The following is a 25,376-nucleotide window of genomic DNA, read 5'->3' as shown; positions in this document are numbered from 1 at the left end:
AAAGTACAGATAAATGAAGTAATTTTACTAATACTGATTAGCCTTTCTGGAAGCAGAGCTTAACCACATTCTGGTGATAATTGTAAGGTCGTAGTAATAACAATTTACAGTCCTACACTTTGAATTTTTTCAGAAATTTTCATTATCTCTTTTGTGCTTCACATGACTCTATATGATAGACATATAGTGGTATGTATTATTTATACCCAATTGAGAAATGAAAAAAATGAGGCCAAGAGTTGGAGTTGCTTAGTATCCCAGTGTAACCACTGGTAAAGTCAAGACTTGAAGCTAACTAAGTCTTGTTGCTTCTCCTTTAAGGCACATTCTGTATTTGGGGCAAAAGAGGCAGGATAGTATAGGTAACTTTCTGTTTAGGATCCAAAGGCAAAAGTGGGGGGGGGTGAATTTTACACTTGGGCTTTGAGCTTTTTAAAGAGAACAGTGTACTCTATAGGCAATGAGCAGGAACTAAAAAAGATGAAGCCTCTACTCCATGGTGGAAATTTAAGCTTTTTAGAGTTTCTTCCTGATTTCTGTGCTTTTTTCTTAGGACTCTGAGCTTGATTCTATTTTTATTTTTTAAAGATTTTATTTATTTATTTGAAAAAGAGAGAGAGTGTATGGTCAGGTGGGAGGGGCAGAGTGAGAGGGAGAAGCAGATTCCTTGATAAACAGGGAGCCCAGTGTGGGGCTCAATTGCAGGACCCTGATATCATGACCTGAGCTGAGGGCAAACACTTTGAGTCTCCTAGGGCACCTGGATTCTATTTTTTTAAAAATTCCCCACACCATAATCTCATTACAGACCCCTATGTAAATGAAATTTGGTGGTAATTTGCATTCATAAACAGTGTGTAGACACACACACACACACACACACACAAAGGATACATATTTTTGAATAAATTTTTACCAACCTTGCTAGATCTCATCACATACCTATGCTTAAATAAGCACATATTTTTCCCATTCTACAAAAAAGGAAGCTAAAGTTAATTATTATAAAATTATTTATTCCAAGTTATACACCTCAGTAGTTGAAAAAGATAAAACAGAATCCAAAGTACTCCCATTTCAATGGTGTCCAACTTCCAAGCTGTAACATAAAAACAAAAAATCTCCTTACCTGTTCTATCCTACATAAACAGCTATACTTTTGTTTTAGATTTACTTATTTGAGAGTATGTGTACGTACAGGGTGGGGCAGGGAAAAGGGAGAGGGAGAGAGAATCTTAAGCAGATTTCCACTGAGCGTGGAGCCTTGAGGCAGGGCTCGATCTTAGGACCCTGAGATCATGACATGAGCTGAAATCAAGAGTGGAGTCACCCAGGTGCTCCCCAAGTAGCTATACTTTTAAAAAAGGATAAGAGGCTCCTGGGTGGCTCAGTCAATTGAGTGTCTGCCTTTGAGTTCAGGTCATGATCCTGTGACTAGGTTCCTTGCTCAGAGTCTGCTCCTCCCTCTCCTTCTGCCCCTCTCCCCAGGCTTGTGCTCTGCTCTCTCTCATTCATTCTCTCTCAAATAAATAAATAAATAAATAGTATCTTTGAAAATAAATAAATAAAAGAGAATAAGAACTACTAAGATTTCTTTCCTCAAATATTTTACCCAAATCACTAGTAATTTAGTGTATAAAGAGATCAATTTTCCATCTAAACAAACACTGGGTCAGTGGTAGGAGCGGATGTTTTCAAGGGCAGAAAACCACTCTTAACATTAAAACTTTACTTGCCAAGTTCTGAGTCCCTCTTGAAACCCTGTACATTTTTAGTCTGTACCACCTCCTTAGTTAAAATGTTCTGTAAGTTTTCTACTCACTGGATAAAGGAGTAGGTAGAGAAAGAGATGGTTAGTCACAGAACAGGGATAGCACCTGCAATGACACTGCTGATGTATTAAAGAGGGATGGATCATGAAATTCAGTGATTAGAGCACTGGAAAGTAGCTTGAGATCAAAAGAAAAGTCACTTAGGTCCCCTTCCTTTCCTTAAGCCCTCAAATCCCATTGTTAACCTTAGCTGTTGAAAGAACTGTAAATCTAGGTCTTTTTAGTTCCTACCACAGTGCTCTCCACCTACTACTTCAACACTGGGTAACTGGGATGGTCTTTGATAATGTGTCCCCTCTGCCCTCAGATTCTCCTGCATTTATCCCTTCCTAAATGTCACTGTTATAGAATCTTTAGTAAATACCATCATTACAGGATAAATTTCAAATCTGTATTTTAGACAGCCTTATCCTGTATATTAAATCTTAACCTTTCACCATGGAGCCCACCTGGAAATTGTGTCTCAGTCCAGCAGATCTCCTCAGAATCCCACAAATACAGAAGTTCATTCCTCTTTCTGTGTTTGTGCCTTTCCTTAGGCTCTTTGACCGTCTAATCATGGTTTCTCAACTGAGCACTAACTCAGTTAGTTAGGGGCTGAATAATTCTTTCTTGTGGGGAGCTGTCTTGTGCATTACAGGATGCTTAGCAGTATGTCTGGCCTTATCCGCTAAATGCCAGTAGCACCCTCAACCCCAAGTTGTGATAACCAAATGTAACTCCAAATAACCAAATATTTCTTGAAGGGCAAAAATCACCCCTGGCTAAGAACTACTGGTCTAAATCCAGTCTCACTTCAAGCCCTAACTCAACCCTGTAAGAAATCTCCAATCACTAAAGCCTATAGTCACCTGTCCCTTCTCTAAACCTATATGAAATGCTTCGTTTGTAAGGGACTGATTTTTTTCAATATTGCTTGATGACAGGTTCCATCAAAACTAGGTTCCATGTATATTATGTCTTGACAACTGAAAACATTAGGACTGAAAATAGTTCATTACTAATAATTCCAAATGGTAGAACATGCCCAAATATTCTCAGAATACAACTATGTGAGAAGTATTCTTTTAAAGCTCTCGAGAAAGCTGAAAATTAACATATCAGCTAATGCAATAATTCAGGTAACAAGCGATCTTAATTCCATTTTAAAAAGTTCATTCTAAGCCATTTCAAACATAGGATTTCATTTTACTTCCCATCCCACCCTACAATCTAATTACCAAAACTTTTGTTTAATGCTGCAATAATTTGTATCTTACGAAGAACTGAAGTGCCAGATATTTAACTTACTGTAGATACACTTATTTCACAAAGAATTTTTTAAAAATTGTACTTAAAGTATGAATAAAATATAAGTAGAAAATCAAGAACATGTAAACATCAAAACATACAGATCATAAAAGCCAGATTCGATGTTAACTAAATTTCACATTCGCCTCTCAGCTTTAAAAATAAAAGCAAATGAAGAGAAATAATTTATATATTCATTACATATTTATAAAATACCAAAAAGAATCAGACAACAGTGAAAAGGAAACATTTTCTATTACTGAGTCCTAAAATAAATCATTCACATGACTGGGCATGAGTCAGTGACAATAATTGTTTAAGGAATTAAGGCAGTATAGTCTGGGCACCGAAATTCCAAGTGGTTCAGCTTGATCCAGTGGAAGAAATGGATGGACTACAGAGTCTTGAAATGATCTGCTGGTCAACTTCTTTAAGTCAAGCTTTTGAGAAGTGAAGAAAGGACAATTCTGGATTCTACGGTCTCATAAGAATCTGGTATGCTGGTGTTTTATATCATTTGCTGATAACAGATCTATATGAGCTAGAGGTTTTACGTGTACACGACAGATAAAAAGAACCAAACCCAAGCATTAAGCACATGGTAAGTAATCATTACTTTTTCTTAAATCCAGACAGACAATAAAATTGGTACCTTAGTGAGCAAGTAAAGGAGCTAGAACTCTTGCCTAGATAGAGGACAAACTCACTTAAATGTAAATTCTTAAATAAGTACTTGATTGGGTTCTTTCCCTTTAAAGAGTGGATCTCTACCACAGATATATAAAAAAATTTCAAAAATTCTTTATAGAAATATTAGATGTCTTGTTCCAAATCTATGCCTGCTAATCAGAATTTCCAAAGGTGGGACCTACTAGAATTAAAAGTAGTTAAAAGTAGTTTTGGCATGGAAAATTTTCAGTTACCAGTTACAGTATTTATTTATTTCCCCTTTCCAGTTAGCTAACCTAACATTCACTTTTCTGTAGTAATCAGCAGCCTCTGTTGACACGTTCTGTATAGAGCCACTATGTTTTTAAGTCAGGGAGATCAACTACCCATTAGGGCACTTCCAATCTTATGGAGATATGTAGGCAATCAGTTGGGCCTCATTTTCTTCTCAAGCCTTCAAGTGTTCCCATCTTCAACCACTAAATGTCGAAGGATGCCTTTGAAAATCATCACCCTCTTCATCTTTCCGCAAACACATGGAACAATCTCACTAAAAAACTGAACTTCAAGAGCACTTTTTAGGAGAGAGGTTTTGCTAGGGAATGAGCAACAGTAAATCTGAACTTCAATTAATTTTTGTTCTGATTACTATATACTTTGGGTCCAGTTTGCTTTTATTTTTTAAGTAACAAAGATGAAAATAAAAGATTCATTGAAAGCTTGTGATTTTACAGTATACTAACACATTTCCTTTCTCATCTTAGAATGAATATTTTTCTTCTCTTTCTCTCTCTCTCTCTCTTTGTGTGCTTGTTATACAGAGGAAGAGTATGGGGGGAAGTAGAGGTGATGGAGATCAGGAAACTGCATTTTAAATAGGCATTTAAATAAGCATTCCTGGTAATTCTGAAGCTGGTAGTCCAAGGACAACCCTGAAAAAACAAGATCCACAGACAAGTAGTACATGGTCAGGTAGAACATTCCATTCTAAGCAGAGGGAAGAACAAAAACAATATATGAAGGCATCCATGAATATGCTATGCCTGAGGAACAGGTGCTTTGGTCCTTGCTGGTTCTCAGTTTCTGTATCTGATAAATGAAGAGGCAGACCACGCTGTCTCTGAGGTCTTTCCCAAAGTTAATACCTGATTATCACCCAAACTACCCACTGTTACCTGAAGATACTGTGTTCATTGCTATTCATTTATTCACTCAGCAAACTTATAAAGTACTAATGAATGGAGAAATTCAGTGTTAGCCCTCAAACAATGTTTATTCTGGTGGCGAAAGAGACAATTACCATAAAGTGCCACGGAACAGAATTAGGGACAGCATTACAAAGAAAGCTTGAGTAGAAACTTTATGGGGAAAAAGGGATGGCATTCCAGGAAGGAATGGCACATGAAAAGGCATGCAGGCATGATGCCACATGCTAGACCCAGGACACAGTGAGCAGTTAAATATGGTTTTAGCATAACATGCATGCTGGAGAGTGGTTTAAAAAAACGAAGCTTATAAAGAGAGAAAAGAGTTCATATATGCCATGTAAAGAGCTCAGATTTTACCAGATGGAGGAAATGAAAACAGGGAATTGGGCCTGCATTTTACTATGACAGTTTGGTGACAGTATAAAGAATGAATTAACAAGATACTACCCTACACCTGTCTAGAATCAATAAGACAAGAAAGGGCAAGTGTTGATGAGAATATGGAGAAAAGGGAGCCCTTGTGCACTATTGGTAGAAATGAAACGTGGAACAGCCGTTGTAGAAAAGAATATGGAGGTTCCTCAAAATATTAAAAATAGAAATACCATATGATCCAGTAATTCTACTACTGGTTATTTACCCAAAGAAAACAAAAACACTAATTCAAAAAGATATATGCACTCCATGTTTCCCATGTTTATTGCAACATTAATATAATAGCCAAGATATGGAAGAAATCCAAGTGTCCATCAATAGACAAATGGTTAAAAAAGATGTGGTATAATAATGCACAGACTGAGGGCACCTGGGTGGCTCAGTGGGTTAAGCCTCTGCCTTTGGCTCAGGTCATGGTCTCGGGGTCCTGGGATCGAGCCCATCGGGCTCTCTGCTCAGCGGGGAGCCTGCTTCCCCCTCTCCCTCTGCCTGACTCTCTGCCTACTTATGATCTCTATCTTTGTCAAATAATTAAATAAAATCTTTAAAAAAAATTTTAAAAATGTACAGACTTGTCCAATTACTACAGTGTATGATAAAAATTAATGTAGCATTGTGTGCCAACTATACTTCTATAATAAAAACATGTGACATACATATGTATCTGGTATGTATACAGTGGATATTACTCAGTCATAAAAAAGGATGAGATCTTGTCATTTTCAACAACATGGATAAATGTAGAGGATATTATGCTAAGTGAAACAAGTCCGACATAGAAAGCCAAATACCATATATGGTATACATGTAATCTAAAAAATAGAACAAATGAATGAACAAACAAAAAGCAGAAACAGACCCATAAATACAGAGACCAAAATGATCGTTGCCAGAGGGGAGGGGGATGAGTGGATGGGCAAAATGGGTTAAGAGTAATGGGAGATACAAGTTTCCAGTTATGGAATGAATAAGTCATGGAGATAAAAGGTACAGCATAGGGAAAAGTCAATGATGCTATAATAGGGTTGTATGGTGACAGATGGTAGCTATACTTGTGGTAAGCATGGCATAATGTATAGACTTGTTGAATCACTATGTTGTACAACTGAAACTAATGTAATATTGTGTGTACTATTCTTCAATTTAAAAATTTTTAATTAATTTAAAAATGAACCAGAAGGGGACAACTTGGAGACAAAGACATCAATTAAGAGGCTACTGTCAAGAGATGATGGCTGCTAACGCAGAACAATGAGGAGAAAAGTAGGCTCCAAAGAGCAGCTGTTTAGGAGACAGAATCAGATAACCTGTTGACTGTGTGTGGGATGTTTAAAAAAAAAAAAAAATGGAATTTCAGAATTGTTCTAGTTTTAACTTGGGTGACTGAATACTGGCTTCATTCAAAAAACAGGAAATAAAGAGAACAAGTTTTGTGAGGCAAAACTGGTTTTAAGCTCTGTATATTCAGAGTTTTGGAAACTGGGGTAAAGGTATCCATAGTCAGTCTGGAGCTCAGGTAAGAAGTGTGGGCTAAGAATAGATTTGGAATTCATTATCCTGCAGATGGTAGTTGAGGCTATAAGACTACTAAAGAGAACAAAATAAAAAGAGAACAAGATAAAGGACAAAACCCTAGAAAGCAACAGTTAATGTTTCGGTTTTTTTTTTATTTTTTGCTTTTCTGAAGATGAACTTGAATATGTTCATATGCCAAAGAGAAGAAAATGACTAAAAAATCTTAGAAAAAAAGGGATTAGAGTGAGATTCCAGAGGAACAAGTATAGAAAATTCAAAATGTTCTAGGAGATCTGAAAAGAAAAGTAGAATCTGATGTTAGAGAAACCAAAGAAGGGAAGTTCAAGACTGGGCAATGGTCTAAAGAACCAAGTGCATTTAAGAGGTCTAAGAAGATACACTGGGTTTATCAAAGAAAGTCCTTAGTGGCAGATAAGTGATGGAAGCCAGAACACTGCAGGTGGAAGAGGTAATAGATGTGGGGAGTGGGAGGTAACTATTTCCACAAATTTGACTGTACGGGAGAGGAAAGAGCAGAAATCAGAGGATAATCCAAGTGGAGACATTTTCTTCCTGTTCTTTTGTTGTTGAATAAGGGAAATGAAGCTGATGTAGGGAGGTGAGAAAAGGCATACTAAAGATAAAAGTAAAGGTTAAATGATGATGCACGGCCCCAGGGAGACAGAATGGATGGGATCTAGCATACATATAGATCAGTTGTGGATAGTAAAAAGCACACCTCTTTAGCTGAGACAAAGGAAAAGGATATCTGCTGATGAAGTTAAGCTTGCCTGGTGGTCACTGTTAAAAATTCAGTTGAGAGTCTATTTCCTCTGAAAACACAAAACCAGCTGCTGAAAGTACAAGGTCAAAGAGGGAATAGAAGGCTTAAAAGTGATAAAAGTTAGAATGGTAGCTATGGGTAGAAAAGGAAAAGAATGGCTGAGTTCTGTTATGAAACATGATACATTGTCATGACGATAAACTGGTTTTGTGATTTTCAGTACTAGACCTTGATTATCTTTAGATATATGAGTTGAAAAAGCAAATGACTAAACTGAATTAGAGCAGAAAGCAAAAGCAGAGAAAGACAAAAGGCAAGGAAATTTTAGATACTGGTGTGAGTAAATAATGAACCAAGCAGTGTGGCTAGACAAGAAATAAAGTAATTCTACATAGAGGCTGATGATGATAAAATACTAGTCGAAGGACAGGATCTTTATGAGGTCGCAGATTAAATATAGAAAAATAAGGAAGAGGGAGAGAGGAATAGACAAACGAGAGGAGAATGCTAGAATTTAGGATTTTTAATATGGAATAGTCTTAGATATTGAGGTCCCATAGACAGTCATCTCAGGTGCTGGAAATGTGATGCACGTGACTGCTTTAGTTTCATCATGGTCTTGTAGGACTTGAGTAATGAAGACTAAGTTGGGTACTAAATTCATTTTAAAAAATGAGGGAGTAAGGAGGGAGCTGATAAACAATGGTGAAGAGAAAGGTAGATGGTAATTACACAAGGGATTCCATTATGTTTTACAAGGGTAGGATGGAGTGGCCTAACAATGGCAATGAGGAGATGGAGCATATCAATGCCCCCTGTGGTATGTGGGGCATGACTTCCAATGTGGTGAGCTGCTGGGAAAGCAGTGGCCTTATGGGAGAGTTAGGCTCCAAATATCAGGAGGCAGAATGTTCTTTAAGAAGAAGGAATAAAGAGGAGTTTATTTACATCACATATGGGGAGTCTAGAGAAAGAGTTAATGTCTCTGGAAGAAGGCTGATGATCAAGGGAGAGAGAAACTGTGAGGATAAGTCTATGAAAAATTATCAGTGTGGTTACCAAGTATGATAGAAACTAGAAGTAGGGGTGCCTGGGTGAGACAGTTGTTAAGCATCTGCCTTTAGCTCAGGTCATGATTCCAGGGCCTTAGGATTGAGCCCGACATTGGGCTCCCTGCTCAGAAGTCTGCTTGTGTTCCCTCTCTCACTGCATCTCTCTCTGTCAAATAAATAAATAAAATTTAAAAACGAACGAAAGAAAGAAAGAAAGAAAGAAAGAAAGAAACTCGAAGTAGAATGGGATTTACTGATCTCTGATTTTTTTTTTTTTTACCCTGATCTCTGATCTTAAATGAAACTCTCATAGTACTGTTTCAATATCAAGCTGCCCAAAACTCTAGAATTTTATTTGGTTGCTAAGGTTAAACAACAGTGTTAGCTTTGGTGACTATATTATTAAAAGAAAAAAGAACTTCAAGAAACTCAGGCAATCAATGAAACTCAGAATAAAAAGATTAATGATGTTTACAATCATCTGTCATTAATATGGACATTCAGAAAATAAAATTACAGCTTAAAATCTCATGAGAAACTCAAATTTCAAAAGAATTAAAGGGTATCCCTTGAAGCATGAAAGAGATAGTTTGGAAGGTAAGGCAGTATTTTGATCTCTAGATAATATGTTTATAGAATACTGCTTGAAAATACAAATCCATTCTGAATATTTACATTACACAGTGAGTTCCCAGCTTAAATTCACTCAGTGTTTGGCAAGAATCAATATGATAGTACTCTGTTCCCAATTTCAGGATTCAGGGACTTTGTCTCCCCACCTGGTGTCCTTCTCACGGCAGACCCTCTGGTTTTGTGACAGAAAAGCTCTGAAAAATGGGCAAATGGAGGAAGACATAGTAGTATAGGACTGAGGATCCAAATTATTTTGAATACAAATACAGTGGAATGAGAGATAAAAATCCTCAGTGTGATTACTTTGTCACAACATATATAATACCTATTAGAATTCATATAGCAACGAACAGAATTTTACATGGAAAAAAAGGCTGAATCCGAAGTATAATCACCAGGAACAGACCTTCTAAACAAAGGGAAATTTCTCAAAGAAAAAAATAATAAGGCAGAGAACTTAATAAAAGAGTATTCCAATCAGATCAAATAAAGAGAACATTTCTGAAAAACTAAACTCATGTTAAAATTCTGTGTAATATAAAGTGGCAATTGCACATTTTTAAATTCTTTTTTTGTTGTTGTTTTTAAGATTTATTTGTCTTAAAGAGGTAGGGAGGGGGAGGAGAAAATCTCAAGCAGACACCCTGCTGAGCGTGCAGAGCCCGACTCTGGGCTAGATATCACTACCCAGAGATCTCGACCTGAGATGAAATCAAGATTTGGATGCTTAATCAACTGATCCACCCAGCTGCCGCACTTTGAAACTCTTTTCCAAATCAATCCCAATTACAGTATCTCTTGTCTGTAGCCATATCTCTTCTCTTTCTTAAAAAACAAAAAACAAACATAAAAACACAAAACAACAACAAAAAACCAAAACAACTTTGGGAAGAGAGATCATTGGAAGATAAAAGTAAATCTATACCTCCAGATAAGAAAATTGCTATTTTAGAGCTACTGCAACTAGTTTGTTTAGAGGCTCTTCAGTTCAAAAGTACTTTCTTATTTCCCTATCACATTTTCATAATCCCAGGTGGGAGGCAGGATCAGGAATATTATGATTATCCAGGCTATTCGGATGCCAAAACTGCAGCTCACCAACTTAAGGGACTTTAGGGATATTGGAAGTGCTGTCATCTTCTGAGGCTCACAATATGGAAGGTAACCATGCTTTTTGACAAAACAGTTCACAGCACTGCCTTGCAGCACTCAAAATGACATTTTATTCTGGAAACAAGTAATATAATAAACTAAGTTCCTTCCTCCCATTTACCGTCTACAGCTGGACTTACAAATTCAAATGCGGTTGACATACCTCAGTAAAATATGTCCCAAATAAAGAAATGATAAAATGATAAAGTCAATCAACAGTAAGTCTCAGTGCTGCAGAGGCTAAAAGGGGATGGGAAACTGGAGAGGCTTACTTTTTGTAGAGAAGGCAGCTGCAAATCACTTACTATTGCCATGTACAAATCTGGTTTCTTAAATCTGGTTTTTGAAGAAATCTAAATTTTCATGTGAAAGCTCCAGACCTTTAAATGACAGCAACTTAAAAAAACAAAACAAACAAAAACTGAAGCAAAATACTTTGGCAAGTGAGATTTGGAGACCAGTCTGAGTGGTATCCAGGTATCTGCTGGAGTGATACTATTTTCCTTTAAACCTGAAAATATTTAGGGGCACCTGGGTGGCTCAGTGGTTACTTTGGCTCAGGTCATGATCTCAGCGTCCTGGGATCGAGCCCCACATTGGGGTCTCCGCTTGGCAGGGAGCCCGCTTCCCCCTCTCTCTCTGCCTGCCTCTCTACCTACTTGTGATCTCTCTCTCTCTCTCTGCCAAATAAATAAAATCTTAAAAAAAAAATTAGGGTTGATTTTTTTGTTTTACCCCTCTAAACTACAAACTGTGGAGTATTCTATCTCAAATCCTACACCACCTCACTTTAGCCTGTTCATTATTTGGGCCTACATACTTCACAACACATATGGAAGTGTAGTTATAATAGTATATCAGTAAATCCATGCTATATGTATTTTTAAAAACGGTATCCCTGTTGGGGCGCCTAGGTGGTTAAGTCTATTAAGCTTCCCACTCTTGATTTCACAAAGGTCATGATCTCAGGGTCCTGGGATGGAGCCCTCCTCCATCAGGCTTCAGAGCTCAGAGGAGGAAGGGTTAGCTTGAGATGTTCTCCTCCCTCTCCTTCTGCCTCTCCCCTCAACTTTTGTTTTTAAGATTTATTATTTTAAATAATAAATAATAATAAATCTTATTATTAATAAAAATAATAGATCTTTAAAAACAAAACCAGTATCCCTGTATAATAATTCCAGAAATTACGTGACTTTAAGAACAGCACAGATTACATATTATTTGCACATGCACTCATATTTTACTTAGCCTATAATCTTTCTATTGAATGAAGTATTACTTGACTTTTCCTTCTTTCACCGTCATTGTTCCTAAACTCCCATAGCAGAAGAACAGTAGAAATTCAAGATGGGAGACCCAGCAAGGATTTTACTCAGAATGACAATTTTCGAGGCTCGGACACATTTAGCGGTATGCAAATATCTCCAATGAGAAAGTGAGCAGAACTTCCAAGTTCTATTTCTACATATGCCACAATGTACCAACATATCCTGGAACATTATTTCGCTGCAGTTTTCTTCACTTCCACACCTCCCCTTTCCCAAATATACAAGGCTGTTAGAAGTTTTAACCACCTTCTAAGTTCCTTCGCCAAGCACAACGCCTGGCGCTGAGAGCGGCTAGAAATCGCGCCGAAGGTCTGAATGAATGAAAGCCTTTCCATCACATCGCACGCTGCTTTCCTTACTAGCGAGTCTCCTAACTTCAGCCCCACCAGTTTCCCGAGCCAAGTTTCAAAACACAGAACATTTTCACTGAACTCGTTATTTTAACTCCGGGTGAGTCACTGGGAAAAAAAATATACGTAAGCTGTTTCGTTTATGAAGCAAAGACGACAGGACCCGAGTGAGCATGTCCTGCGTGCCCTAATTTAAGGCTTTAAAACGATTTTATTAATTTATTTGTCAGAGAGACGGTGAGCGAGCACAAGCAGAGGGAGCGGCAGGGGAGGCAGGGGGAGAAGCAGGCTCCCCGCTGACGCTGGGATCATGACCCGAGCTGATGGCAGACGCTTAACCGACTGAGCCACCCAAACGCCCCTAATTTGAGGCTTTTAAAAGTACTGAATTGGTTACACTCACACTAATCGCCGGAAAGAAAAAAAAACTCCTGGCATCTTTAGGGCACCCCTTGGGATGCCACTCTCAAAGCACCTAAAATCAAGAAAAAACCCTCTTTTCCCGGAGCGGTCCAGGCGGCGGGTCGCGCGGGCGCTCGAGCGCCACCGTCCCCGCCGCCCACCCTGCACGCCGGCTCGAGACCCCAGGGCACACCGGGACCGCGGACAGCGGGCTCGCGAGCGTGTCCCCGGGGACGCCAGCCACTCCGGTTGTCGCCGCGGGCCCACGCCGGCCGGGGAGCTCGCGGCCGGGTACTCACCCGTTGGGGATACTGTTCTTCTTCACCATGACGCGAGAGGTGCGGGGTTTCCACGCGCCAGGACACCGCGCTCTCAGCTCTCTTCCAGAACAAACCTCCGAGAGCTGTGGCCCCTAGCGCACACACCCGGGCCGCAGGTGATCACAGCTGGCGCTCCCGCAGGCGCTAGAGACCCAGGCCAGAGCGGGAGTGACAGGCTCCGACGCCTCAATTCCAGTCAGAAGCGCAGGTACGGCGTGAGCAGACGTAGCGCACCGAAGATTCCCGAAGGCGCACGCTCTGCGCTCGCCGGGGACCCAGCCAGCTGAGGGGGCCGCACCGCGCATGCTCCTAGACGGCCTTGACGTCAGTCCCAGAGCAGGGAGCGCTAAGCGAGCGGCGGGCAGCGGGCGCTGTGGTGAGGAACCTTGAGGGGCGGTTGGTGATCTCGGAGAGTCCGTGGTTAATGGTGCGTCCTGCCTTAGCTGCTCATAAATAGCAAGAGCGCACTGTCCATCCAGGTGAATGTCATAGTTCCTGTTAAAGCCCCCTGACTTTCCCTGTTAGACACCCCGATACCTTGTCTGGTTGGAGCCCTGCTCTGTGGACTAAACTGGCGGCGGCCCCCAGGACCCAGACACAGACCCGCAGAGGCCGCTGGGACTTGTAGTCCTATCCTACCCGTCGGTGATTCCCTTAGGGAGTTAAGAGTGTTGAGAAACACTCCATTTTGCAGCATTAGAGAGTAGTGCTTGATTTGCACCAAGTCCAAGACCATGTTATTTATTGAGTGCCTATTTTGTGCTGAACATCTTGCTAGGATTGGTGGAGGAGAGATGAGTGTGGATCCCAGCTCTCGTCCTCGCTTTAGGGTAGGGAGAAAGATGAACTTGCAGAGTAGGATGTAATGAACAAAAATTACAAACATAATGCAATGCTTTTGGAGGTCACAGAAGAGCCAGAGTCAGAAAAAACTTCCCAGAAGTTGTGGGGTTTGAATCAGCATTTGAGACGTGGAATGCTCTAGGTTAGAAGGAAGTTGCAAAAATCCACGGATGAATGTGGCAGGGAATATAAAGAAGGTTGATCAGACTATAACCAAAGGTTTATGTTGGAGAGTGGTGAGCAGGGCTTAGGTGGGAGAGTAGACACGGCGATCCTTTGGCCTGACTTTCAGGAATGGCCTCGTTTTGACTTTCTCTCCAGTTGAGACTCATAAGTAAAGGCACTGGGATATATGTCAGGTTTAAGTAAAACGCATCATCACAGGACTTACCTATGCCGTTTCTGGACATCATGGCCTGTGTTGCTCCATGAATTAATACATTTTTATAAATCCTGTGATTAACTTGAGAATGGCAAAATTACATTACATGGTCTGTGTGTGTGTGTGTGTGTGTGTGTGTGTGTGTTAGATATAAACTTTTAAAGTATGCCACAGTTTTTGTGACTTGTTTTGGCATTAATCAATCTCTATGTACCTGAAGTCTCAAGGGAAGTAAACCCAAATCTTTCTTGACCTATAAGAGCTGGTTATGGTGATTTGGGGGCTTAGTCCTGTGTGCAGTGGATGATTTAGTTGTTGTTGTTGTTTAAGATTTTATTTATTTGACAGAGGGAGAAAGAGATCACAAGCAGGCGGAGCAGCAGGCAGAGAGAGAGAGGGGGAAGCAGGCTCCCCGCTGAGCAGACAGCCCCATGCGGGGCCTGATCCCAGGACCCTGAGATCATGACTTGAGCCGAAGGCAGAGGCTTAACCCACTGAGCCACCCAGGTGCCCCGATGATTTAGTTTTGATGCCTTTTAAAGACATATATAAGGTTACAGAAAATCCTTTGTCAATCTACATGTTCCTAGTTTTTTTATTTTAGAAAATAAGATGATAATTAACTAAAAGCTATTCATTTTTTAATTCGTCAGTTAATGAAACACCTGGAAGTTATGATGCTTTCTGTAAAACATTGTGAAATAATGCTGTTATATTTACCTAATTGTAGAATATCTTTTTGTTAAATTCCACCTTTTCTGTACCTTAGTACCAGTATATTTGCCATATATTTAATAAATTTTGATTTTGGCAAAATGCTATCCATTGCCTTAATTTTACTATAACTTGGAGGAAGACTTTAAGTTTTGTGTATAGCATCACAATGCAAATCAAAGAAGTATGGAAAAGCATGACTGGAGAAACACTGCTATAAGGGAGTTCAGAAAGGACTGATCTTACTATGTGACAATAGATGAACTAAAATAAAGATAAAGTTGGATTTGGGGCTGAATTCAGTTCTGCTAAGGAAGGTAGGTGGATTAATACATTTGGAAAGATTTCCAAGAGCTGGGAGAAAACTAAAAGAGAAATAAATTCCTAGTTACTTCATAATTAAGAAATATTACTAAATATCAGAATATGCATGTTGTGACCATTCCATATGCTAGAAATCTTTCTGTAATTTTATTCTTCTAACACTCCTGAAACCAAATGGCATGTGACAGAAGTAATCAAAGTGATTTAGTGTTAAATTTATACACAACATAAAATTTCATTTCAGGAATCACCATAGCGATAAAGGCACAATTGGGTAAATTTACAGAACTCAGTTGTCTAAATGCTAAGCAAGAGGCAAACATTTGGATCAGAAAAGGCTAAATGAACAACTAGACTTTAATTCTCAGGTTTTGACTATAGACCTCTAGGTCATCTGACACAAAAATAGCTAATCCTCAATTTCCTTACTCTTTAGAAAGAGCTTTAACTGCAAGAATTACAAATTAGCAATAACCTTGAAGAGAAGATTGGCTTTAACTGTTGGAGCCAGTTTTTCAATAAAGAGAGCTGAATTGCTGTAAGAAGGTAAAAGTCTGAGTCACAATTTTTCCTTATGCAAAATTTTCAAAAAAGCAAATGCAATTTTTTTCCAGATCTTCAATTTTATTTATGAGTTTTATTATTTAATCCATAATCATTTATTTATCTTATATCATTTATGAAATGATAAATGAGCCAGGTTAGAAACATCTCCAGATATGCAAAACAATACCTTTGTTAAAAATTTCTTGTATAATGTTTTAAATTAATTATAATAGAGATATGTATAGGAGGTGCTGTCACTAATGTTTCCCTGGGTTTAGCAGATAAAAATTACAGATGTATGTATCAGTAAGCCAGGAATTGATTTGAAGGTCGTTTTAGACATTCTTGCAGAATGCAAAGTGAATTAAAAATTCTCTTTTCCTGGCGATATATTCCTATTGTGCCTAATTTTGGTATGTTAGTAGAAAGAATCTTAAAGATATTTTAAAGTCTTAAATCAATTTCCTAATGTCTTTTTACTGATTAAACAAAGAATTTAGACCTGATTCTCTTCTGTTCTGTTCTCTTCTAGCACAGTATTTTTAATCATGTTCTGGATTTCTCACCTGAATATCCCATAAACATCCATTAGGAATATCCAAAAATTTATTGATCCCTACCCAAACTACATTCCTACTTTGACAATACTTAAAATGATGCTACCTTTCAGTGACTCAAACCAAACACCTGGATTGGTTCTTCCCTCACTTTGTCTTCACCATCTAATTGCTCATGAAATCTTGTGACTTTTACCTTTTAAGTGAAGATTTCTCCACACTCCATTCCCACTTCCGTTTTTGACTCAGATCTCTAGCATCTCTCGTTGGGACTATTATAATGGCCTCCTAACTGATCTTCCTGCCTCTGGTATATATCTCCATGTTTAATCAGATATTTTTTCTCACTAAAGTTTTATTGTTCTCAGAGGGTTCCCACATATTTTAATTGAAATTATTTCCAGGTATTTTGAAAATGTTTTTGTTTTATTGCTATTATGGAAATGATCTTTATTATATTAATATATAGGGAAGCTATTAACTTTCACATATATTCCATATATATATATATAAAACTTTCTAATTGTGTCTGAACTTTTTGATTGAGTGTCTTGGGTTTTCTACTTATAAAAAACTATCCTCGGGGCACCTGGGTGGCTCAGTGGGTTAAAGCCTCTGCCTTCGGCTCAGGTCATGATCCCAGGGTCCTGGGATCGAGCCCCGCATCGGGCTCTCTGCTCAGCGGGGAGCCTGCTTCCTCCCACCCTCTCTCTGCCTACCTGTCTGCCTACTTGTGATCTCTGTCAAAATAAATAAAATCCCCGCTGAGCAGAGAGCCCGATGCGGGGCTCGATCCCAGGACCCTGGGATCATGACCTGAGCCGAAGGCAGAGGCTTTAACCCACTGAGCCACCCAGGTGCCCCTAAATAAAATCTTTTAAAAGAACAAAACAACAACAAAAAAACTATGTTCTACAAACAATGATAACTTTGTCTTCCCTTTCCTAATAATTATACTTCTTCTTTTATGTGTCTTATTACATTAACCTGAATTTTTACTATATACTAAAGGTGATAGTGTATTTCTTTGTTTAGTTTCTAGTTAAATTAAAAAATTTAAGTAGCATACTTAAATTTAAGTAGCATATGTTAAGTATCACATCATACTTTCAGTAATATATCATCCTTAAGGCTATTTCTTATTTATTTAGAAAGTGGAAATGAAAGAATCATCATGGACAAGATCTCAAAGAGAAAGGAAGATATGAAAAAAAAGGTAAGGTATTAATGGAGATTATAAGGATCTTGAATTATAAATGTAAGATAATCCTGAACAATGTGCTATGTTTGGTTCTATATTCAAATCATATTGTTCACATATTAAAAAAATAATAAGCTTAAGAATGAATTCTACTCTTTGATGTGTTAGTTATGCCATAGTATTAGAGGTTGGTTATTTATTTATTTATTCCCTTATGTAAATATTAGTTCATTCACCTCTTCTCTCAGCCAACAGTCCATTTTCTGCTTTGCTCAAAAAAAAAAGTTTTTCTTTTTTTAGTGAGTGAATAAAACATATATAGGGCTAATATCTACATTTCCTTTAGAGTAACTCCTGTTAAGATTCATATTTTATCCCTGTCTTCTAGATGGGGGTGGGAAGTTATGAAGAAATGTGCAGAATCCTGGGAATGCTGGGTGAAATTATTAGAAATTAAAGGGAGATCTCTATCAATTACTTATTGTCCCTGAGTCCAGAATGGAATTACGTATTTTTAATTGTCTTGAGGAAGATATTGAATGTCTTAGTTTATGTTGATCTTATTCAATAGTGCTTAAGTGTGATACAGGAAACACTAGTGGATTTTGAAGTTCTTTCAGGAAGTCTGTAGACTAGGCTCTTATTATGAAATGTCTTTTATTTTAGTTGTTATTTAAGGAGTCTTCTGCTATTGTATTTAAACTTAAAATGATAAACTCATAGTCTATATTGTTCTAAAAACAGACTTAACATTGCTAATATGGTTCAATTTCAGAATAGTGAGGCTTGAAAAACTTAAAAGGAAGTTTGAACATATGGAGTTTTTTAAATAATGGTAGGATATTCAATCAGAAATACCAGCAGGCAGCTAGAAGTATGGTATTCAGGATAGCAGTCAAGGTTGGAGACAGAATTGGGAAGCCCTGGGAATACATCCACTCTCCAAAGCCTTGGAATGTGCCTGCATGTAAACTATGAAGAGAAGTGTGACCATTGATTAAGTGGCCAGAGAGTAGAGAGCAATGATATAGAAAGTTTTCAGAAAATAAAGGTGCCCAATATTACCAGATGCTACAGAGTAATCAAGTAAATAGCTAACATGGATAGAGTGTTGAATTTCAAAGTATTTTCATACGTCTGGTCTTATTTGGCCCTCCTAAAAGATATGTAAAGTTAGTAATATATGAACACTAACAACTAACCATTGGATTTTATCAATCAATGGTCCTTTTTGATATTACAGAGAGAAATGTCTTCATTTAAAAGTTAAAAATCCACTGTATTGGGGCGCCTGCATGGCTCTGTGGGTTAAAGCCTCTGTCTTCGGCTCAGGTCATGATCCTAGGCTCCTGGGATTGAGCTCCGCATTAGGCTCTCTGCTGGGCGGGGAGCCTGCTTCCTCCTCTCTCTCTCTCTCTGCCTGCTTCTCTGCCTAGTTGTGATCTCTGTCTGTCAGATAAATAAATAAATAAATAATCTTTAAAAAAAAAAATCCAATGTATTTAAAGAGCTCATACCAATTGATAAAAAGGTGAAATTTAAGAAAATAAGCAGAGGACATGAATTGGCATTTTAAGAGGTGATGACTTTCAAAGGGCTGATGAACATACGAAAAGATGTTCGATGCCAAAAAAGAAAGATGTAAGGTAACCTGCCCCCCCTCCAACTTTTTTACAGATGTCAGAAGATAACAGTGCAGAGGAAAATGTAGACAAGCATCTCCGAAAAGGTTCTCAATAAGTATACCACAACTCTGATACTGCTGATTTCTGTTTTTTAAAGATGTAAATGACTAATCCTATCATAGGGTTTCAAGTGGGAACACAAGTTTCTTAAGAAATGAGTTCAAACAGAAACTAAACTTCCTAGATAATACAAGATGGGCATAAGAAAATACATAGTAAAGTCAACACATGTAATAAAACCAAATTTTGTTTTCTCTTCCTTTCTGCGAACATGGAGAAGTCACTAGTGCTTGAGACTGTGTTAGTCCACAAACATGCATAGATACAAAACCTGCTTCAGGAAGCTCCAGATCTCATATATATGGAAAAACATATATAAATATGGTCGAAGCCTGGTTCATTCATCTGCCAAATATGTATTGAGACCCTACTTTGTGACATCTGCCTATTCTAAATTCTGGGAATAGAGTATAAACAAACCAACTAGTAATTTTTAAACTTACCAAGGAATACTGCAGTTAAGAAAGAGGATTCTCATTACCTATAGTGATTTAGCTTTATACTTATCCTTTATTTCCATTAGCCTCTATGCAAGCTTTTGAGTACTCAAAGAAGAAGAAAAAGAAAAATGCAAGGCGGAATAACCAATAGGCTCTCTGTTTTCTATTGTACATAGGACTGCACAACCCTTATCTTTCTCAGTCCATCTAGTGGATTGTCTGGTGAATGAGCAGAAAATAATATGTGGTTTAGAGTGCACACACTACCTGGAACCTTCTTTATACTCATGTTTCATATCCTTTAAGAGCTGGCAGAAGTAGGGGTTGGCAGTATTGTACTGACTTTTCAGAACTGACATAAGTAGTTAAAATGGGTACGTGGACACTTCTCTCTCTTCCTTTCAGGTCCCTTTCTCTTCAGTTTAATCATATTGAAGTAACCTGGCTTTGTTATTTGTATACTCTACGGAACAGTCTACATAGAATGTGACTGTTCTCATGCTTATCGGAGCTTGCTTTTTTCTTTCTTTTTTTTCTTTTTTGAATGACTACAAAGAAGGACTCTCCAATAGCTAAGAATATAGAAGGTAGGGGAGAAAGTCACAAAAAGAAGCAAGTTTCATTTGGTCATCCATGGCTTTCTCCAACCTAGCTATTGCCTGGATAATTGTTAGCCTGAATTCTCTTTCCGACATATAGTCTATGTTGATAGCCGTTAGCTCTGTTGCAGAAGGTCCATCCTCTGTATTTTTCTTCTGTTGGGCTTTCCTCCTCCTAGTCATTTTGGTGAGAGATGACTGAACAGATGTAGCTGGATGTATCGACCGTGGTGCAGTCAGGGTGCACCCTGGACCACTTCTGAGCAATCAGGATTCCCCACCCAAACGAGAGAAAAAAGAAAAGAAAAAGAAAAAAAAAAAAGAGAGAGAGAGACAGGAAAGAAAGGGAAGATAAAAGCGAAGTTTCAGCCCAAAGGGGCCCCAGGGTAAGATTTATGAAGTATACAAACAAAAACAGACAAACAAAAAGACTGATAAAATTATATGACAAGAGAAAAAAAATATATATATATAAGCAAATAAAGGAAGAACCTCTTCAAAAAGAACCCCAAGTGTGAGATTTTATATACTATCAGGACAAACACAAAAACACAGAAACACTGGTAGAAGAAAAAGATGGGAGAGTGTTTATAAATTCTCAGTGTGGGCGAGGAAGGTTGTTTTGATTCTTCCTGGATGTATCTTGATATCTTTGTTAAAGGACTCAACTTTCCTAAGATAAAGGGGGATTAAAAATTGGTTTACCTATAGGGGTAGTATTGATTGGGGAAAATAGATTACTTTGAAGTTGAACTCTATATGAATATTAGAAAATAAAAATAAAAAAGGAATAAACTAGACTAAACTAAACTAAAATTAAAAAAAAGAAATTTAAAAAATAGAAATGTGAAAGAAAAACACAGGTGTATGTATCAAAAAGTTCAGGGTAGAAGGTTATTATGGAATTTGATGTACTGGACAGCTCACTGTGATGGTAAATAGGTTAAAAATTATCTATATAAAAAAACAATTATCCAGGCAATAGCTAGGTTGGAGAAAGCCATGGATGACCAAACGGAATTGATTAGGGCCAAACTGAAAGCGACCAGAGATGATGTTCACAATGTTAGGGCAGAGCTAAAAGCTACCAGGGCTGAGGTTCACAATGCTCTCAATGAGTTCCAATCTAATCTAAATTCTCTCAAAGCTAAGGTAACTGAGACAGAAGATAGAATTAGTGATCTGGAGGACAAACAGATAGAAAGAAATGATCAGGAAGAAGCCTGGAACAAACAGCTTAGAAGCCACGAAAACAGAATCAGGGAAATAAATAAGCCATGAAACGTTCCAACATCAGAATTATTGGAATCCCTGAAGGGGAGGAGAAAGAAAGAAGTCTAGAAGATATAGTGGAACAAGATCTTCATGAAAATTTTCCCAATCTCACGAATGGACCCAGCGTTCATGTACTAGAGGCCAAATGGTCTCCACCCAAGATTATAGATTCCAAAAAAACATCAAAGCACCTGATAGTCAAATTGAGGAATCATAATTGTAGATATAGTCTCTTGAAAGCCTCTAGGACAAAAAGCCTCCTTACTTACAGAGGAAAGCCCATCAGAATAACGTCAGACCTGTCCACAGAGACCTGGCAAGCCAGAAAGGGCTGGCAAGATATATTCAGGGCACTAAATGAGAAGAACCTGCAGCCAAGAATACTTTATCCAGCAAGACTGACATTCAAAATGGATGGAGAGATAAAGAGTTTCCAAGACCGGCAAGGCTTAAAAGACTATGCAACCACCAAGCCAACACTGCAGGAAATATTAAGGGGAGTTCTATAAAAGAGGAAAAATCCTAAGAATAGCATTGAACAGAAATATAGAGACAATCTACAGAAAGAAAGACTTCAAAGGTAACACGATGTCAATAAAAACCTATCTATCAATAATCACCCTCAATGTGAATGGCCTAAATGCACCCATAAAACGGCACAGGGTTGCAGATTGGATAAAACGACAGGACCCATCCATATGTTGTCTACAAGAGACCCATTTTGAACCTAAAGATACACCCAGACTGGAAGTGAAGGGTTGGAGAAGCATCTTTCATGCCAATGGGCCTCAAAAGAAGGCCGGGATAGCAATTCTCATATCAGATAAATTAGATTTTAAACTAAAGACTGTAGTCAGAGATACAGAAGGACACTGCATCATTCTTAAAGGGACTATCCACCAAGATGATCTAACAATTGTAAATATCTATGCCCCCAATATGGGAGCAGCCAATTACATAAGAAAACTGTTAATCAAGATAAAGAGTCATATTGATGTGAATACATTAGTAGTAGGAGATCTTAAGAAGCACGTTTCAGTCCTGACTATTTAGTCCAAAATGGAAAAGAGGGAAGGGATAACAGCCTTTGGTCTTAGTTCTAAGCTCACATAGGACAATGACCCGGTCTTTGTAATTGTCATGATCTTTAGAAATACATGCAGTTTACCTATTTAATAAGCAGTTTTTTCTACTGTTGCTATTTTATTATAAGAAAATGTCATGAACTCCTTATTATGTTGACTTCTTGATTTAGATGCAGAAGAAAATCAAAACATAATAGAAACATTGAGAGGCAAAGTAAGAGAGAAGCTAAAAAATGCTAAGGTAATGCTTCTTTTTCTTTCCTGTTTTCATATTTACTTTTTACTGTAATATATATCATAATAAACTTTTCTTTGTCAGAAAAGATTGAAAATTCAGCCTTTAACATAGCTCCTTAAATCCCAAATGCTTTGTCTTTTCCATGCTTTTTTTCCTCAAACCTAAAGCTAAGAAAATTTGAATTAGTCATGGTAACTGTATATGACATCTCAAGGGAAAACATGTATGTACTTGTTAAAAGAAAAGCATTGAAAAATCTTGATTTTTTTATCCATTTTGGATAAAAGACTTATGAGCACAATTATGTCTACATTTGTGAAGATTAAATTTTCCATGCCGTTTACTTATGTTATGTTTCAGATTAATCAAGGTGAAAAATCCTCACCTCAGCTACTTGTTGATGAGAAGATGTATCAATGGCCTAAGGTAAATAATTTTTTTATACTTTTTAGAACAGCGTTATTGAGTTATACTTTGTATAGCAAAATATCACTCATTTTAAGTGTTTGATTTAACGATTTTTAGTAAACTTACAGAGTGATGCAATCAACTCTATAAGCCATTATTGTCACTCCACAAAGATTCCTCATACCAATTTACAACATTCTTTATTCCTACCTGACATTATTTTTATCCTAAAAAAATTACAATAAAATACTGTAGGTGAAAACTTACAGTTTTTGTTTTATAATTCAATGTGTAATCACATATTTGAAACTTGAAATGACAAAACAATTCCTTTGTTTTAGGGGAACTAGCTTATTTAGGGTAAAAGTTGCTAAGCACCTTTAGCCCAAAGATTCCAAGTAAAATGTCTTAATTAGGATCGAAGTTTTATTTCTCTCTAGTTGTTAACAGGTAGGTAAACTGCCAGGAGAGCTCTGCCATCTTTAGCAGATGGTTTCTATCTCAGAGTCCAGTGGCAAATCTTCAGTGCCTTTATTTGCTGGCCACAGGGAAAGAAGGAAAGAGCCAGAGGGTTGCAGATTGATCTCATATAGGGTAAGACCTGCAAGCTGCACACATTACTTCCCCTAAAGGAATGCAGGGAAAATATTTAGGTAGCTCCCCCAAAAGTAGATTCTGTTACTAGAGACAGGGTGGGGGGAAAGACCATAATAGACAACTAGTCGTTTCTGCCATAAGCAGCGAGACTAACTCTACAAATTTTAAAATGCAAGGAATTTTTTAAAAAGATTTTATTTATTTGACAGAAAAGAAACACAGTGAGAGAGGGAACATAAGCAGGAGGAGCGGGAGAGGGAGAAGCAGGCTTCCTACCAGCAGAAAACCTGATGCAGGACTCCATCCCAGGACCCTGGGATCATGACCTGCTCTAAAAGCAAATGGTTAATGACTGAGCCACCCAGGTGCTCTGCAAGGAATTTTTTCAAAGTCATCTTTGTTTCTCCCACAGTGTCCTTCTTGGGTGCTTAGTAAGAATTATTTTAATTAAATTTAAAAGTAAAAGCGGACTAAAAAAAAAAAGATGTGTATACATGCTATTCATTCAACAAATAAAAGTTTGCCTAAGTTGGATTTATGTAACTGAATAATAAAAAATTGGAAGCTTGTCAGAGTCGGTCCATTGGGTGTCAAGAAAAGAGGTGAAAAAGAAGAGAAATTGGCTTCTAAGACTCTCCATACCAGCTGCTAGATATCTGCTCAGGAAGTTGAGGAATTTAGCAAGTGGTTTTTCGATGAGCAGAGATGAAGGGAAGTAAGGTATATTGATAATTTTGATATGTAGCATTGTTGCAGGGTGAATAACTATTAAAGTTAATGTGACAGCTGAATTGTAGATACGGACAGGATATAAGATAAGCTTTGTATTTTATATATTTTAAAATTCTTTGACTTCTAGTAACCGGAGTTTTACTTTTTTATTATGGAATTAATTACTTCCCAAATCTCCCTAAAAACAGTTCATTTTAATATGTATGTGAGAAAGAAGTGGTAAGTGATTTACATTTAAAAGATTCAGACTTGACAGTACTGAAAAGCAAAAACTTATTTATCAGCAAATTTATAAGTAGGAATATGTACCTTTTAATACTTTTAACTGTCTATAACCACAGAAGACTGTAGGTGGGCTGGGTGGTACTTGTATGTGAGTGCACACATATATGAGAGCATCCAAAAGCAGGGAGAGAAAAGAAGAATTTGCCCTGAGCCCCCATTTTGATCAAACTGTAAAGAAATACTCTTAGTACTCTGGCTAGAGTGACAAGACAGTTTGGGAGGCAGAACATTTGGGCTCTACTGCATTCTGTTTCTTATTGTAGTTACCAGAAACTTCAAAACAAAACCCCCAAAAATGTAATGAACCAAACAGACTCTTGCTGCCTCCTCGCTCATGAATAAAATGACCATTACTGTTTACCATATCACAGAAAAATATTTCTTGCGTGTATTAGCAGAAAAAATACTCTTTTCCACCCTAAATACCGGTTGACC

General features: G+C 37.8%; 2 protein-coding genes across 3 annotated transcripts in view; one reads left to right on the top strand and one right to left on the bottom strand.

Annotated features, from left to right (window-relative positions):
- The window catches only part of LOC116882942, a 48,757-nt gene extending 35,504 nt beyond the window's left edge, over positions 1-13,253 (bottom strand). For both annotated transcript variants that reach the window (XM_032883670.1, XM_032883682.1), the window contains exon 1: positions 12,950-13,253. In XM_032883670.1, the coding sequence (XP_032739561.1) occupies positions 12,950-12,978 (29 nt within the window). In that variant the 5' untranslated portion in view covers positions 12,979-13,253. The remainder of the gene's footprint in view (positions 1-12,949) is intronic.
- A 4,252-nt stretch (positions 13,254-17,505) lies between these two features.
- Positions 17,506-25,376, top strand: part of CC2D2B (coiled-coil and C2 domain containing 2B) — a 101,089-nt gene continuing 93,218 nt past the window's right edge. Inside the window, exons 1-4 of the mRNA XM_032883656.1 lie at positions 17,506-17,552; positions 19,215-19,266; positions 22,846-22,922; positions 23,280-23,345. Coding sequence (XP_032739547.1) covers positions 17,511-17,552; positions 19,215-19,266; positions 22,846-22,922; positions 23,280-23,345 — 237 coding nt within the window. The 5' untranslated portion in view covers positions 17,506-17,510. The remainder of the gene's footprint in view (positions 17,553-19,214; positions 19,267-22,845; positions 22,923-23,279; positions 23,346-25,376) is intronic.

This window comes from Lontra canadensis, unplaced genomic scaffold, assembly GCF_010015895.1.
Source record: "Lontra canadensis isolate GAN:19392208 unplaced genomic scaffold, GSC_riverotter_1.0 scaffold3, whole genome shotgun sequence".
NCBI classification, from domain to species: Eukaryota; Metazoa; Chordata; class Mammalia; order Carnivora; family Mustelidae; genus Lontra; species Lontra canadensis.
Note: the sequence above shows the minus strand (reverse complement) of the source record. Positions and strands in the feature narration are given on the sequence as shown.